We start from the raw sequence: 16692 nt of genomic DNA on the forward strand, positions 1-16692 counted from the left end.
CGATTTTCAGCCGGAGCTGGAGGCCACGCCCCCTCCAGCTCCATGCGGACCTGAGTGAGGACAGCCTTTTTTCACGACGGGAGGACAACAGGGTGACAAGAACTAAATCATCCAGACTAGAGATAAATTGTATTATTATGTTTATCTTACCTAAAAATACATATATTTATTAATAAAAATAAAAAAAAAAGTTCACTATATTTTGCTAAAAACATCAAAATTAATTGTATTTTTATTTGTATTTTTTCCAGACTCCTTATTACATCCAGCCATAGAATTATACATTAAAATAAACATATTTGAAATAATTAATTTTAAATTATCATAATAATTCATCTAAAATGACCATATTTAATTATTAAAAGAATTGCTTGTTTATCAACAACTTTATATTTTTAGGATGTATATATATATATATATATATATATATATATATATATATATATATATATATATATATATGTATGAAATACTTGGTGAATTCTAGCTGTCAATATACTCCTCCCCTTTAACCACGCCCCCAACCACGCCCCCCACCCCCCACCTCCCGAAATCGGAGGTCTCAAGGTTGGCAAATATGCATTATTCAAGCCTGCCTGGCGTCATTATTGGTTTCATGCCACAGTTTCGTGTTTGTGCTATGCCATAGTTAATGCCAGTTGTTTCATGCCACAGTTTCGTGTCTGTTTCATGCAATGCCATAGTTTATGCTGTTTGTTCACCTTTGTTCAGTAAGTCTTGTTTGTTCCATGCCATAGTCCATGCTAAGTGTTAGCTTCTATGTTTCCTGCGTTAAGTTTTTTGTTCTTTAGCTTCTCGTGCGAACGGCACGCTTTCCTTTTGTTTGGTTCCTGTCTTTTGTGATGTGTAGGATTAATTAAGGAATAAATCATGTTTTTACCTGCACGCCTTGTCCGGAATAGTCCGTTTGCATCCCCGGGGAACAAACCTCGCAGTAAGCTGCAAAAACCATGTCGTGACACAGTTGACTGGGGTGTTGTTCCTTGCCAGGATCACCCATATGTCTTAGGTAAGGTGTCACGTTCAAACACAGAGGACATCTATTAAACAAGACAAAAGGCAAGGAATCAAACAGAGACAGAATTCAATTTGGACTCAATATTGAGGAGAGACATGGCCACTGCACTCTCTGTACAGTCCTGCACCACACTCTGACGAAGAAGGTTTTCGTCTACTCCTTTATTCAGATGTTCAATGTTCACGCACCAACACATGTCACAGCAGGAATGGGAAGTCTGTAAAACAGTCATTGTTTTCGGTCGCTTTGAAGACCCAAGAAGAGGATTTCTCGGGCTTGGGCTCTTCCTGGATCCAGCTGGGGCAGGTGTTGGAGGACAATGGATAACCCCTCCCGTCTCCTGACCACAGTGACTTCAAGAGGGCAGCGGGTCGTAAACAGCGTTGACCTCGGTCACCAAACAGTTGGAAGAGAGTTTGTGAATTACTTCAAAGAGAGTTCGTTTAACACTTCAAAGAGAGTTCCTCTGGAAGTTGAGCAGATCCTGCCATCTGTCCGTGTTGAAATCACAGTGGCGTTTCATGAGCATTCTTCCTCTTGTTAGGCCTCGAAAGACAGCATTCATAATACAACGTTTCTTTTGTGATAACTTACAAACAATTATTCCAACAATTAGTTATCGGATAAAATACTACTCAAAAGGAAGAAAAACACTGAAGTTCGTCCCATTCAGTGCATTGTATGAATAGCAAGTGGACATTTCAGTTTGTCTTAGAAGAAGTTTGGCTTCTCGTCTCATCAGTTCATGCTCACAGACTTAGATAGGACAGCTCTAGTCTGAGCACTGAGCACTTTGAAATATTACGATCAACAGAATTTACAAGGACTTAGGGGTGTAACGGTACACAAAAATTTCGGTCCGGTACGTACCTCGGTTTAGAGGTCACGGTTCGGTTCATTTTCGGTACAGTAAGAAAACAACAAAATATACATTTTGGGGTTATTTATTTACCAAATTTGTAAACAATGGCTTTATCCTTTTAACATTGGGAACACTATAATAATTCTGCCCACGTTAATCAACATTAAACTGCCTCAAGTTGTTGCTCAGATTAAATAAAATGACAACATTTTTCTTCTACATATAAAAAGTGCAACATTAAACAGTTTCAAGTCAACTCATCATGCTTAATTTATTACAGCATTTGGGAAGCCTTTAGTTGATTTATTATGTAAATGTTATATTTTTAACTCATCATGCTTAATTTATTACAGCATTTGGGAAGCCTTTAGTTGATTTATTATGTAAATGTTATATTTTTATCAACATGTGATAGCAGGGACCCTGCCATTCAAAACTAGGCTGCTGCATTACTAATGATTCATGTAACTATAGCTGACAAAAAATAGTACAATAGCAATAGGAGAGACTATTCATCCCTGAACACCATGGAGTTCATGTAGGCTTAATGATGCAGTTACATTATTATATCAACTATCAGAGACAGAAACTCTTCATTTAACATAATGTCCTTTTTTGCTGCTTCAACACAGCTCAATCAACACAGAAAAGGGTAAAGTGAAATAACAGACAGACAGGGCTTTGCTGTCCGTAACACACACACGCACAGACACACATGAGCTAACGTTACGCTAAAAGCGAATTAGGCTTCACCTAAAGCCAGGACTGCGAGCGAGCTGAGCTGCCGTTTAGGTTTCTAGAAGGTCAACGGGCTCATAGTGATGTTACTAGTAGTTGACTGGGAGGTGTTTATTATCATTTGGGAAGAGTCCGCTGCTTGATGCTTACCTGCTAAACGCTAAGCACTGACTACATGCGCTCTGAATACGCATTGCTGATTGGCTGTTACCGCTCTGTACGTAACCAATCAGATGGTTGTGTGGGTGGGACAATGCTGGGTGCTGTGTAGAGGACTGACAGAGACAGAGGCAGAAAGCGGAGCAGCTTGTTAAGAGTTTAGCTTCGGCGGCTACTTAATATGTCCGTGTGGAAACCCGTTCGGTACACCTCAGAACCGAACCGAAACCCCCGTACCGAAACGGTTCAATACAAATACGCGTACCGTTACACCCCTACAAGGACTGCATTTTGAGAATGTGAGCTACTTTTCTACGGATGTTCTCGTTCATCCAGGTCTTTGTACTCTTAGGGCTTTCAATCCATCGCAACTGGACTGTTCGGTGTGTCTTGGAAGCATACTTGCCAACCTTGAGACCTCCGATTTCGGGAGGTGGGGGTGGGGCGGGGGCGTGGTTGGGAGCGGGGCTAAGAGGGGAGGAGTATATTTACAGCTAGAATTCACCAAGTCAAGTATTTCATATATATATATATATATATATATATATATATATATATATATATATATATTTATATATATATATATATATATATATATATATATATTTATATATATATATATATATATATATATATATGTATGTGTGGGGAAAAAAATTACAATTGTTCATACAACAATATACAACAAATTATCTCAAACCGCAACAAAAAAATTGCAAATGAGCCGTCGGCCCCCGGACAGAGCGACTCCAAAACCAACAAAGGCTGCAACTGCCGCAAGAAACCTGATTGCCCTCTCAACGGGGGGTGCTTACAAACATCAGTTGTTTACCAATCTAAGGTAACACGCAAGGACATTAACACATCCGACACATATGTAGGATTAACCGAGGGAGAGTTTAAAACCAGATGGAACAATCACAAGGCTTCTTTCAGGAACCAAAACCTGCGGAATACCACAGAACTCAGCAAACACATTTGGGACCTCAAAGACAATAATGTTGAATATTCAATAACATGGCAAATTCTTGCATCCAGCACACCTTACAATAGTGGTAATAAAAGATGCAACCTATGCTTGAAAGAGAAACTGTTTATTATTTACCGTCCAGACCTGTCATCCCTCAACAAGCGCAGCGAAATTGTATCAGCATGTCGCCACAGACGGAAACACCTCCTAGGTAACACATGAGCCAATCACCACGCCCCTACGCCAGCCTGTACCCACCCACTCTGTGCCCTATATAAACCATGGTATGTGAATGCTCCCATTAAAATCTCCTGATGATTGAGGGAACCCCCTCATGAAACAGGCCTGTAGAGATGAAGTAGTCTTGTGATTTTTTTTTCCCACACATACATATATTGCGCTCTACTACGGTATCGAGCACTATTTTTTGGATAACCTTATTAAGACATATATATATATATATATATATATATATATATATATATATATATATATATATATATATATATATATATAAATAAAATAAATACTTGAATTTCAGTGTTCATTTATTTACACATATACACACACATAACACTCATCTACTCATTGTTGAGTTAAGGGTTGAATTGTCCATCCTTGTTCTATTCTCTGTCACTATTTTTCTAACCATGCTGAACACCCTTTCGCAGGTACCCAGAAAGGTTTCGAGTACCACCAAAAAAACGGAATCTCTGAAGACAGTATAAAAATCTGTGTTAAAGGTGTACAAATACTGTTTGTATAATAAGCATGTTATTTGTTTACAAATGAGGGTTAAGAGTTCAGTACTAAAAAAAAAAAAAAAAAAAAAAAAGAATGTGGCTTAAGTACAGTTTTTTAATTGAGCTGCTGCATTTTTTGGTTGGGTTGTTTATTTATTTTGAGTAACTTCTATACATTTCTAAAAGGGGAATAATGTAATAGAGTTATCTATGTTTGTCTGTTGCCATCTCCTGGTGAATGTTGGCTATAGCGTACTGGGGTTACTTTTTGGTTGGCCAACGATTTACGTGGTGTTGCGCACCTGACGTCACTCAGGTCCGCATGGAGCTGGAGGGGGCGTGGCTTCCAGCTCCGCCTGAATTTCGGGAGATTTTCGGGAGAAAATTTGTCCCGGGAGGTTTTCGGGAGAGGCGCTGAATTTCGGGAGTCTCCCGGAGAATCCGGGAGGGTTGGCAAGTATGCCTTTCATCCAAGTAGCCTTCATCAGTTCTGTGAGCTACTTGCACAGAACTTCACCTCTACCACTGCTGGGATGAACCAAAACAAAGACTATGAGTCAGCCCTTGTTATCCCACGCCAGTAACCTCTGACCTCAAAATGTTCTTTTGAATGGAAAAATGATTCCCTTGGATTTTCAAAAGTCTTTTAGAAAATCTTTCCAGAAGAGCGGAAGTGATTATAGCTGCAAATTGAAGACCTAATTTGTTATTCTTTGACTTGTTTGTGTGACATTGTGGACTGACTGACAATCCCAGTATGTTTATTTATTTGTGCTCTAATTTTCTCTGACGGTTCAGTCCAAGGTCAGAAGTCTGAGTCACTTTCACAAAGAAGAAATGTTTTTTTTACCTTTGGTGTTTTGCTGCATCCCAGGGGCGTCACTAGCTTTTAAGGACAGGGGGGGGGCTTAGCCCCCAGGAGATGCACAGGACGCGAGCGAACGAGCACAAAACTTCACAAACGGCTAACAAAGACTTAGAAATTATTCATTGTTATTATTATTTAAAAAATGCACGGGACAAAATGAAATGCTGCCCGGGACGATGGCTTTTAACCATTTTTTTCCTTTTTCTTTTAATGTATTTATTAATTTGACATTTTATATTAAATGTCTTGGTTTTTCCTCCCTCTGAAAATCCTATGAAATGTTTACCAAGCCATTCTATAACAATACAACAGTTATTAATGTAACAATACAATAAAAACAAATATATTTAATTTTTTTTTTCATTGTTTTAACATTAGACTAATGTATATTACTTTATATAGATTCTACAAGAGTGATGTGGGCATTTTCTATATGAACGAGTCAAAGGACCGCAGGCAAGGTCGCAGAGAAAATGCGGACTGGATTTTGAGTGATGTGGGCATTTTCTATATGAACGAGTCAAAGGACCGCAGGCAAGGTCGCAGAGAGAATGCGGACTGGATTTTGAGGGATGTGGGCATTTTCTATATGAACGAGTCAAAGGACCGCAGGCAAGGTTGCAGAGAAAATGCGGACTAGATTTTGAGTGATGTGGGCATTTTCTATATGAACGAGTCTAAGGACCGCAGGCAAGGTCGCAGAGAAAATGCGGACTGGATTTTGAGTGATGTGGGCATTTTCTATATGAACGATTCCAAGGACCGCAGGCAAGGTCGCAGAGAAAATGCGGACTGGATTTTGAGCGATGTGGGCATTTTCTATATGAACAAGTGGAATGGATTGGATACCGACACACTAAAGGGGCTCTCTCCCTTAAAGTACCAATGATTGTCACACACACACACACTAGGTGTGGTGAAGTGTGTCCTCTGCATTTGACCCATACCCTTGTTCACCCCCTGGGAGGTGAGGAGAGCAGTGGGCAGCAGCGGTGCCGCACCCGGGAATCATTTTTGGTGATTTACGCTATGAAGTGAGGGGAAACTGAGTGAATAATGACAGGTTATATGATTAATTTATTTAAACTCATATTCGGGCCACTTTATAATGAATATGTCTGCATGTATTTGTTAAAAAAAAAAAAAAAAAAAAATTATATATATATATATATATATATATATGTATATATATATATATATATATATATATATATATATATATATATATATATATATATATATATATATATATATATATATATATATTAGAGATGTGCGGTTTGCGGGCACAACCGCGGAGTCCGCGGATTATCCGCGGAGTCCGCGGATTATCCGCGGATCGGGCGGATGAAATTTAAAAAAATTTGATTTTATCCGCGGGTCGGGTCGGGTCGGGTCGGGTCGGGTCGGGCGGTTGAAATAAAAAAAAAAAAGATTTTAAATAGATTCAGGCGGGTGGCAGTTAAACCAATTCGGAAATATATATACATAGTTAAATGTTGTTACCCACATACGAAAAACGAGCAGGCACCTGCAGCATATGCCACAACAGAAGACAAAAAAAAGAAGAGATGGACACTTTTACGGAGCGGAGAAGGGACGCCTCGCCGGGGTCCGGGACCGAGGCCCCTTCCCCCGAGAGGGCCCCACCGGGAGCCGTAGCTGAGGCGATCCGCGAGAAGGGCCCGACGCACGTCCAGCGTCACCACCGCGCCCACCGCACCGACACCCCGCCTCGTCCGCCTTCGCCGTGGCCGGCGTCACGCGCAGCAGGTAAGCAGCTTACCTGCCCGCCACCCCCGTGGCTGGGGGCTCGTAACAGGGGTCACTCCGCGCGCTCCGCCCGCCCAGCTTACCTGCCCGCCACCCCCGTTGCCGGGGGCACGTAACAGGGGTCACTCCGCGCGCAGTGCGCTCACGAAAGGGGTGGGGCTCACCCTGGTTGATATAGACAGCAGGACGGTGGCCATGGAAGTCGGAACCCGCTAAGGAGTGTGTAACAACCCACCTGCCGAATCAACTAGCCCTGAAAATGGATGGCGCTGGAGCATCGGGCCCATACCCGGCCGTCGCCGGCAGCGAGACGCGCTTGGAGGTGCGCTCAGCGCGGCTCCCATATGATTGCGCACTGGTGTGCGTCTGGGCCATGACAGCGTGGCACGCGAATGTCTGTGCTGCATTGGATCAGTCTCCTTTCTTTAACAGGCAAAAGCTTTATAACCTCACTAATGCCTTGCATCGTCTATATTAGATATATAACAACGGGCGGTTCTGATTAAATATTAAATCGGGTGGATGGCGGATGGTTGACGACTTTCTGATGCGGTTGCGGATGAAATAATTGCCTATCCGCGCATCTCTAGTATATATATATATATATATATACATATGTATATATACATAAATAACACCAAATTATTTAGGGGGGCTTAAGAATATTTTAGGGGGGCTTGAGCCCCCCTGAAATAGGCCTAACAACGCCAATGCTGCATCCCTATTTAATTGATACCCTCTATATAATTGATGTAGTGTACAATGAAAATCAAAGTCATAATTTCTGATTTAACTATTTTTTTTTTTTTTGTCTCCCCTTTCCTTTCCCAGCTCTCCGCCCTTCGAGCTGCACCACTTCTCTGTTTGTATTAAGAGTTGGGAATGACTGTTTCCTAGAACCTCAGCGCCTGCTTATACACTAGGTCTGTATTGTTGTGGACTGCTCTTCAATGTCTCTTTGATGTCTGGCTGTCAGCAATCCCGATATCGCGCCACATCAATTATGGATACGCCTCGTGTGGAAGTGATGTGCACTTTGCCTTGCAACTGTTTGAAAATGAGAGGCTCATATGACAGAACGTGTGATATGAAGCCAGGATGTGTTGCATGCTCGTCCTGTGGTAGGCATGCTCGTCCTGTGTTCATGCCTTCAGCTTTGCTTGCATGTCAGAATGCACGGCGGTTCTTTGCATGGTCACGTCTAATGACAGCATTCACTCTGTGATGAATTTGTGATGAATTCACACTCCATTCCATTCTTGACGTCGAGGGAAAAAAAAGATAGTTTTTCTCTGACTCTCTGGACAAAGTCTGGATTGTCTCTAAAGTGGCTCCTTCACACATGCATCAAATGATAGGAACTATTTTGGAGCCATTGTCACCTAGGAAGCACAATCATTTTAGAAGATGCTACATGAATATCAGTGGTGTGCAGACCACAGTCTCTGGTTCTTGGTTTTATGATTGGAAATCCAAGCTCAGGGACCTGTTTATAGACTTGTCTTGTGGTAAATCTCCGCAGGTTTCCACGCTCGTCAGGCGATTTTATACAAAATTAAAAACTAAAAAAATGTTGGCTGGGGGCCGGGCTGTATATATGCGCACTAATTGACTGAAAGAGCACGCACTTGGCGCGATGATGTCATGTTATCCATGGAAAAATGCATTTTTAGACAATATGATTTGCCTGAGCGGCTAGGAGACCCCGAGAGTAACAAGCGGTTGCCTTGTTGCCTTTCCATTAAGAACAATAAATTAACTTTTAGTATAAGTTTGCTGGTTTCAAGAAATGTAATGCCGAGGGCATATCATTATGTCAAGATAATGGCATTTAAGAATATTTTTCAACATATTGAGCAAAAAGGTCTAATTTTTTTCTACCAAGAAAAGTGCACTTGTTAAAGGGGAACATTATCACGATTTCAGAATTGTTAAAACCATTCAAAATCAGTTCCCAGTGGCTTATTATATTTTTCGAAGTTTTTTTCAACATTTTACCCATCACGCAATATCCCTAAAAAAACCTTCAAAGTGCCCGAATTTAACCACCCGTCCATTTTCCTGTGACGGAGTGTGTGAGCAATTCAGGGACAAAGGACCTCGGTAGCACGGCAAGCAATGGCGGCAGTTTGTTCCCGCAGACGAGCGAGCTAAACCCCCTATCCTCAATCTCGTTACCTTGCGTAATGACAATAAAGCTGATTCTGATTCTGATCTATCGACCCTAGCTTCCCTGGCCTGCTGACATCAACTCCAAAACTGGACAGATCAGCTTTCAGGAAAAGAGCGCGGATGAGGGTATGTCTACAGAATATATTAATTGATGAAAACTGGGCTGTCTGCACTCTCAAAGTGCATGTTGTTGCCAAATGTATTTCATATGCTGTAAACCTAGTTCATAGTTGTTAGTTTCCTTTAATGCCAAACAAACACATACCAATCGTTGGTTAGAAGGCGATCGCCGAATTCGTCCTCGCTTTCTCCCGTGTCGCTGGCTGTCGTGTCGTTTTCGTCGGTTTCGCTTGCGTACGGTTCAAACCGATATGGCTCAATAGCTTCAGTTTCTTCTTCAATTTCGTTTTCGCTACCTGCCTCCACACTACAACCATCCGTTTCAATACATGCGTAATCTGTTGAATAGCTTAAGCCGCTGAAATCCGAGTCTGAATCCGAGCTAATGTCGCTATAGCTTGCTGTTCTATGCTCCATGTTTGTTTGTGTTGGCTTCACTATGTGACATCACAGGAAAATGGACGGGTGTATATAACGATGGTTAAAATCAGGCACTTTGAAGCTTTTTTTTAGGGATATTGCGTGATGGGTAAAATGTTGAAAAAAACTTCGAAAAATAAAATAAGCCACTGGGAACTGATTTTTAATGGTTTTAACCCTTCTGAAGTTGTGATAATGTTCCCCTTTAAGGTTTGATGATGTGCATGTGTAAAAGGGCCCCCACGTGAGTGATGTTTAATTCCCTTTATGGTGCAAGCAGTTGGTGGCTGATGTTCCCATTTTGCCTCAGTGATGTTCTGTTGAAACCTTCCATTTTCTACCAGCATTTGTCTAAATTATCAAATGGTCCTCCAACTTCAGAGGGCAAACACATAATTGGCAGCCAGCGAGTACCTCAATTAAAGTGTCTGCTGTGCTGGGCTCTGAATCCTCCATATCCCCCCATGCCAGGCCTTCATTTCTGGGGAGAATTTAAGCTTTTTCCCTTTTGGGCATTAGAGTCAGGAAAAGTGCACAATTAAAAAGATTTGACTTGCGCAGATGCCACTCAGTGCAATGACCGTCTCACCCCTCAGCCATTCTAATTGTCTCAGTTTAATGTCATGATCAGACTTTTCTGCATATGTGAAGCTGGTGCAGCTCAGGACCTGTCTACACTAAGCCGGATAACTCCTTAAACGAAGAATTATTTAGCCTAAGCCCAGTTTCAGCCCCACTAACCCATCGTTTAAGGATTCCCCTCCTTGGATAATTTTTTTACACGGGTATTTCTTGAATCTCCGGCTCTTAGCTCTGTATGGACTCATCGATCGTTTACAAACTGAGTTCGGAGACCTAGACGTTGAGTCCGCGACATACATGGTGGACAATAACTGATACAGTCTGCTTTGCCAGTCCAAATGCATTCGACGTTTTCCGTAGTTTTCCCTCGATGGCCAGGTAATACAAAGCAAACGCTACCTTGTTATCACATCCATAGGAAGAAGGGACAACGTTTTTCGGTAAGTAGAATCATAGCTGACCTGGACATTCGAGAGTTCTCTTGCCGTCTGAGAAGTGTTGTATCCCAAATAGCTGCAATCCCAGTTCGGAGAGGAAGTGACGCCAGAAAGAACGCGCCACAGCCAGCTTCATAACAACCTGTTTCCACTCGGAGGTAAACACTAGAAAGTACAGACGCTTGTGGAAATCACACATGAATACCTTAAGAGAAAGCGATTGCAGCTATTTGGGATACAACACTTCTCAGACGGCAAGAGAGCTTTCCAATGTCCGGGTCAGCTGTGATTCTACTTACCGAAAAACTTTGTCCATTTGTCGTAGGAGAGAAAGGTAGTGTGTGCTTTGTATTACTTGGCCGACAAGGGAAGACTACGGAAAACATCGAATGCATTTGGACTGGCAAAGCAGACTGTATCAGTTATTGTCCGCCATTTATGTCCCGGACTCAACGTCTATGTCCAGAGTGTATAAAGTCACCAAAAACAAATGGACAATGAAGGTGAAGGCAAAAGAGTGAGGAGTGTCCTGACCAGATATCTAGATCCCTAATTTGACTGTTGTAAAATGCTCTTCATCACATTGTGTCCATTAAAGATTTTATTAATTTATGATGACTCAGGTGTGATTCACTACAATAGGGCCCCACAGCACACTGGATTCCAGTTAATTGAAATACCACAACACTGGATATTGTTCAGATAAGTTACATTTAAGAACTTGCACACAAAGCAACACTGGAGGTGACTATGACGTGCGCATTTTCCGGGCGGAGGGGGTCTTAAACGACCATTGTGTGTGTGTGGACAAGGATAAGGTTAGGTGGGATTTACCTTAAATAACCTTAGCCGGCTTAGTGTAGAAGGGGCCTCGGCCTTCCTTGAGGCTGGAGGTGTCTTTATTGACGTGGTACCCCCTTCCTTCCCCTTCTCTACCCTCCCTCCTTAACCTGGATGATCAGGGAAAGCACAGCCGATACCGGACATGGAGGACTATGACGTTCGCTCAGCTGCCAGCATCCTGGCGTCGGTGAAAGAGCAAGAGGCTCGTTTCGAGCAGTTGACCCGGGCGCTGGAGGAAGAGCGTCGCACCCTGCAGCTCGGGCGGGACAATCCGCCGCCGAACCCTGCCACCAGCCAACCGTTGGCATGGCAGCAGGTGGTGATGCAGGTAAATGTGTGAGCAACCCTCTTGTCTGTTTCCCCGCTTATTCTTTGGGCATCCGGTTCTCTTTGGCTCTCGTTCCATCTGAGCAAGGCCATTCCATCACCATGCATCACCATTACCGTTGGAATCGTTAACATCTTGGTGATTTGAGTTCCCCATTGCCTGTCCTGGATGTTGTATCTTTTTCAAGTGATGAAATTCACGTTTCCAGTGAGGGTTGGACTCCGCCAAGGCTGCCCTTTGTCACCGATTCTGTTCATAACCTTTATGGACAGAATTTCTAGGCGCAGTCAAGGTGTTGAGGGGATCTGGTTTGGTGGCTGCAGGATTAGGTCTCTGCTTTTTGCAGATGATGTGGTCCTGATGGCTTCATCTGGCCAGGATCTTCAGCTCTCATTGGATCGGTTCGCAGCTGAATGTGAAGCGACTGGGATGAGAATCAGCACCTCTGAGTCTGAGTCCATGGTTCTCGCTCGGAAAAGGGTGGAGTGCCATCTCCGGGTTGAGGAGGAGACCCTGCCCCAAGTGGAGGAGTTCAAGTACCTCGGAGTCTTGTTCACGAGTGAGGGAAGAGTGGATCGTGAGATCGACAGGCGGATCGGTGCGGCGTCTTCAGTAATGCGGACGCTGTATCGATCCGTTGTGGTGAAGAAGGAGCTGAGCCGGAAGACAAAGCTCTCAATTTACCGGTCAATCTACGTTCCCATCCTCACCTATGGTTATGAGCTTTGGGTTATGACCGAAAGGACAAGATCACGGGTAAAAGCGGCCGAAATGAGTTTCCCCCGCCGGGTGGCGGGGCTCTCCCTTAGAGATAGGGTGAGAAGCTCTGCCATCATAGGGGAGCTCAAAGTAAAGCCGCTGCTCCTCCACATTGAGAGGAGCCAGATGAGGTGGTTCGGGCATCTGTTCAGGATGCCACCCGAACGCCTCCCTTGGGAGGTGTTTAGGACATGTCCGACCAGTAGGAGGCCACGGGGAAGACTCAGGACACGTTGGGAAGACTATGTCTCCCGGCTGGCCTGGGAACGCCTTGGGATCCCCCGGGAAGAGCTGGACAAAGTGGCTCGGGAGAGGAAAGTCTGGGCTTCCCTGCTTAGGCTGTTGCCCCCATGACCCAACCTCGGATAAGCGGAAGAAGATAGATGGATGGATGGATGGATGGATGGAAATTCAAGTTCTCCTTCCTCTGTGCCACCCCTATTTCATCCTTTTACCTTCTAGTTTTGGTAGCTTCTGCTACTCACTGCTGACGGTATGTACAAGTTGGATACACGACGCAGGCTGGAATGGTCTAAAAATGTCAACAGACAAGCGCAGATTGATAGTGACACTTCCAACCGCCTCGACTTGTTAATGACTCCCAAGGTCGAGAAAACATGACATGGAATTGATGAGACTTCACTCTTTGAGGATTTTACTGATCTATCGAGCCGATATTTTGGAAGACAGCCTTTCAGACTCCACATTTTACTTAGCGGGGTTTGATGGGGGCCAATTTGTTCATGCAGCACCTGCAGCACTCAGACACATCACATTTATTCTTGGTAAAAGGAGAAATAGCATGCATTATTGATGAAGTAAGAGCCACGGAAATGATTCTGCTTACCGACATTTGCCCGGGGGGTCACGTTTTGTTAACGGCCTGTGTCAGAGTTTATTACAGGAGTCTCAGAAAGGGAGATAGAGAAGGTGAACGAGGTAGTCATTCTCTTATTTCTATACTCGACTAGGAAAACAGTATGTGTGTGCGTATGTTTACAAAAGGGGAGAATGTAGGCTCTTACTCACCAAAAGTTCAGGAAGTTCCTGAAACCTTTACTTCCTGTAAATCTGTGCGGTTTGCTTGTCCACCGCATTTCGCAGTTCAGAGTAGTTCATACAAATCAGGCTGATGGCAAATGGATGGTAGAGTATATTTCTGCATTGATACAGACTCCCAAAATGCAACACGGAACAACACAGGATGTCCTTCATACCGACAGTCATCAGACTGTATAATGGATATGTTCCTTTTTGACTGTTTTTGTACAAAAACAGCTTTGTCCAATTAGTGCAAACACTACGGCTGAGTAAAAACTCTACAAGATTGTCCCACAAATCAGCGTTCTTCAGCACGCATGATGCTTGGACTTCAAAATCATTTTTGGTCTGTTCTCATTGGTGTCTTGCCGTCTCCTTAGATCCAACAGGCGATCAATCATCAATCAATCAATCAATCAATCAATCAATCAAAGTTTATTTATATAGCCCTAAATCACAAGTGTCTCAAAGGGCTGCACAAGCCACAACGACATCCTCGGCTCAGATCCCACATCAGGGAAAGAAAAAACTCAACCCAATGGGATGCAATGAGAAACCTCGGAGGGGACCGCATATGTGGGGGTCCCCACATCTGCGGGGGACCTCCACATCTCCCACCCCGCCGCCATCCTGGGCGACTGGTGCAATGGACGTCGGGTGGATCTAGCATAATATTGTGAGAGTCCAGTCCATAGTGGATCTAACATAATAGTGTGAGAGTCCAGTCCGTAGTGGATCTAACATAATAGTGAGAATCCAGTCCATAGTGGATCTAACATAATATTGTGAGTGTCCAGTCCATAGTGGATCTAGCATAATAGTGTGAGAGTCCAGTCCATAGTGGATCCAACATAATAGTGAGAGTCCAGTCCATAGTGGATCTAGCATAATAGTGTGAAAGTCCAGTCCATAGTGGATCTAACATAATATTGTGAATGTCCAGTCCATACTGGATCTAACATAATAGTGTGAGAGTCCAGTCCATAGTGGATCTAACATAATAGTGAGAGTCCAGTCCATAGTGGATCTAACATAATAGTGTGAGAGTCCAGTCCATACTGGATCTAACATAATAGTGTGAGAGTCCAGTCCATAGTGGATCTAGCATATTTTGTGAAAGTCCAGTCCATAGTGGATCTAACATAATATTGTGAGAGTCCAGTCCATAGTGGATCTAACATAATAGTGTTAAAGCCCAGTCCATAGTGGATCTAACATAATATTGTGAGAGTCCAGTCCATAGTGGATCTAACATAATATTGTGAGAGTCCAGTCCATAGTGGATCTAACATAATAGTGTGAAAGTCCTGTCCATAGTGGATCTAACATAATAGTGAGAGTCCAGTCCATAGTGGATCCAACATAATATTGTGAGAGTCCAGTCCATAGTGGATCTAGCATAATATTGTGAGAGTCCAGTCCATAGTGGATCTAACATAATATTGTGAGAGTCCAGTCCATAGTGTATCTAACATAATATTGTGAGAGTCCAGTCCATAGTGGATCTAACATAATAGTGTGAGAGTCCAGTCCATAGTGGATCTAACATAATAGTGTGAGAGTCCAGTCCATAGTGGATCTAACATAATAGTGTGAGAGTCCAGTCCATAGTGGATCTAACATAATAGTGTGAGAGTCCAGTCCATAGTGGATCTAGCATATTTTGTGAAAGTCCAGTCCATAGTGGATCTAACATAATATTGTGAGAGTCCAGTCCATAGTGGATCTAACATAATATTGTGAGAGTCCAGTCCATAGTGGATCTAACATAATAGTGTGAAAGTCCAGTCCATAGTGGATCTAATAGTGTGAGAGTCCAGTCCATAGTGGATCTAACATAATAGTGTGAAAGTCCAGTCCATAGTGGATCTAACATAATAGTGTGAGAGTCCAGTCTATAGTGGATCTAATTTAATAGTGTTAAAGTCCAGTCCATAGTGGATCCAACATAATGGTGTGAGAGTCCAGTCCATAATAGTGAGAGTCCAGTCCATAGTGGATCTAACATAATAGTGTGAGAGTCCAGTCCATAGTGGATCTATTATAATAGTGTTAAAGTCCAGTCCATAGTGGATCTAACATAATAATATGAGAGTCCAGTCCATAGCGGATCTAACATAATATTGTGAAAGTCCAGTCCATAGTGGATCCAACATAATGGTGTGAGAGTCCAGTCCATAATAGTGAGAGTCCAGTCCATAGTGGATCTAACATAATAGTGTGAGAGTCCAGTCCATAGTGGATCTATTATAATAGTGTGAGAGTCCAGTCCATAGTGGATCCAACATGATAGTGAGAGTCACCCCCCCCCCCCCCCATCTCCCGAATTTGGAGGTCTCAAGGTTGGCAAGTATGGTGATGAATCACGCATTTCCATCTGGCAATCTGATGGGCGAGTCTGGGTTTGGAGGTTGCCAGGAGAACGCTACATTTCGGACTACATTGTGCCGAGTGTGACATTTGGTGGAGGAGGAATTATGGTGTGGGGTTGTTTTTCAGGAGATGGGCAAGGAACTTTGAATGGGATGGCACTTCAAGGTCATATGTGAGTCAAGGCAGGTGGACAAATGCTTTTGGCAATATAGTTAGTGTATTTGAAGTTATTGGAAACAAACATTTGAGTATTTGTCAAAATGCATTTTCCAAAAAGAACAAAGTCAATCCGCAGAAGCTCCTCTGATTTATGCCACATTCACATTCATGCTCGCTGAATATTCTGTTGACTTTAAAGGTTCAGTTGACTTTGCAAAACCACGTCTTTCTTTTGCCTTCCCGCTCTCTTTATATGCATGGGGTATGTTTTGAAGATCATTTTAATAATACATGGCGAAAGAACAA

General features: G+C 43.0%; 1 protein-coding gene across 1 annotated transcript in view; it reads left to right on the forward strand.

The window, feature by feature from the left end:
- The window catches only part of LOC133623017 (splicing regulator ARVCF-like), a 670015-nt gene that overhangs the window by 251236 nt on the left and 402087 nt on the right, over positions 1–16692 (forward strand). Inside the window, exons 4-5 of the mRNA XM_072914236.1 lie at positions 7984–8075; positions 11846–12054. Coding sequence (XP_072770337.1) covers positions 11869–12054 — 186 coding nt within the window. The 5' untranslated portion in view covers positions 7984–8075; positions 11846–11868. The remainder of the gene's footprint in view (positions 1–7983; positions 8076–11845; positions 12055–16692) is intronic.

The sequence above is a fragment of the Nerophis lumbriciformis genome, linkage group LG12 (assembly GCF_033978685.3).
Source record: "Nerophis lumbriciformis linkage group LG12, RoL_Nlum_v2.1, whole genome shotgun sequence".
NCBI lineage: Eukaryota > Metazoa > Chordata > Actinopteri > Syngnathiformes > Syngnathidae > Nerophis > Nerophis lumbriciformis.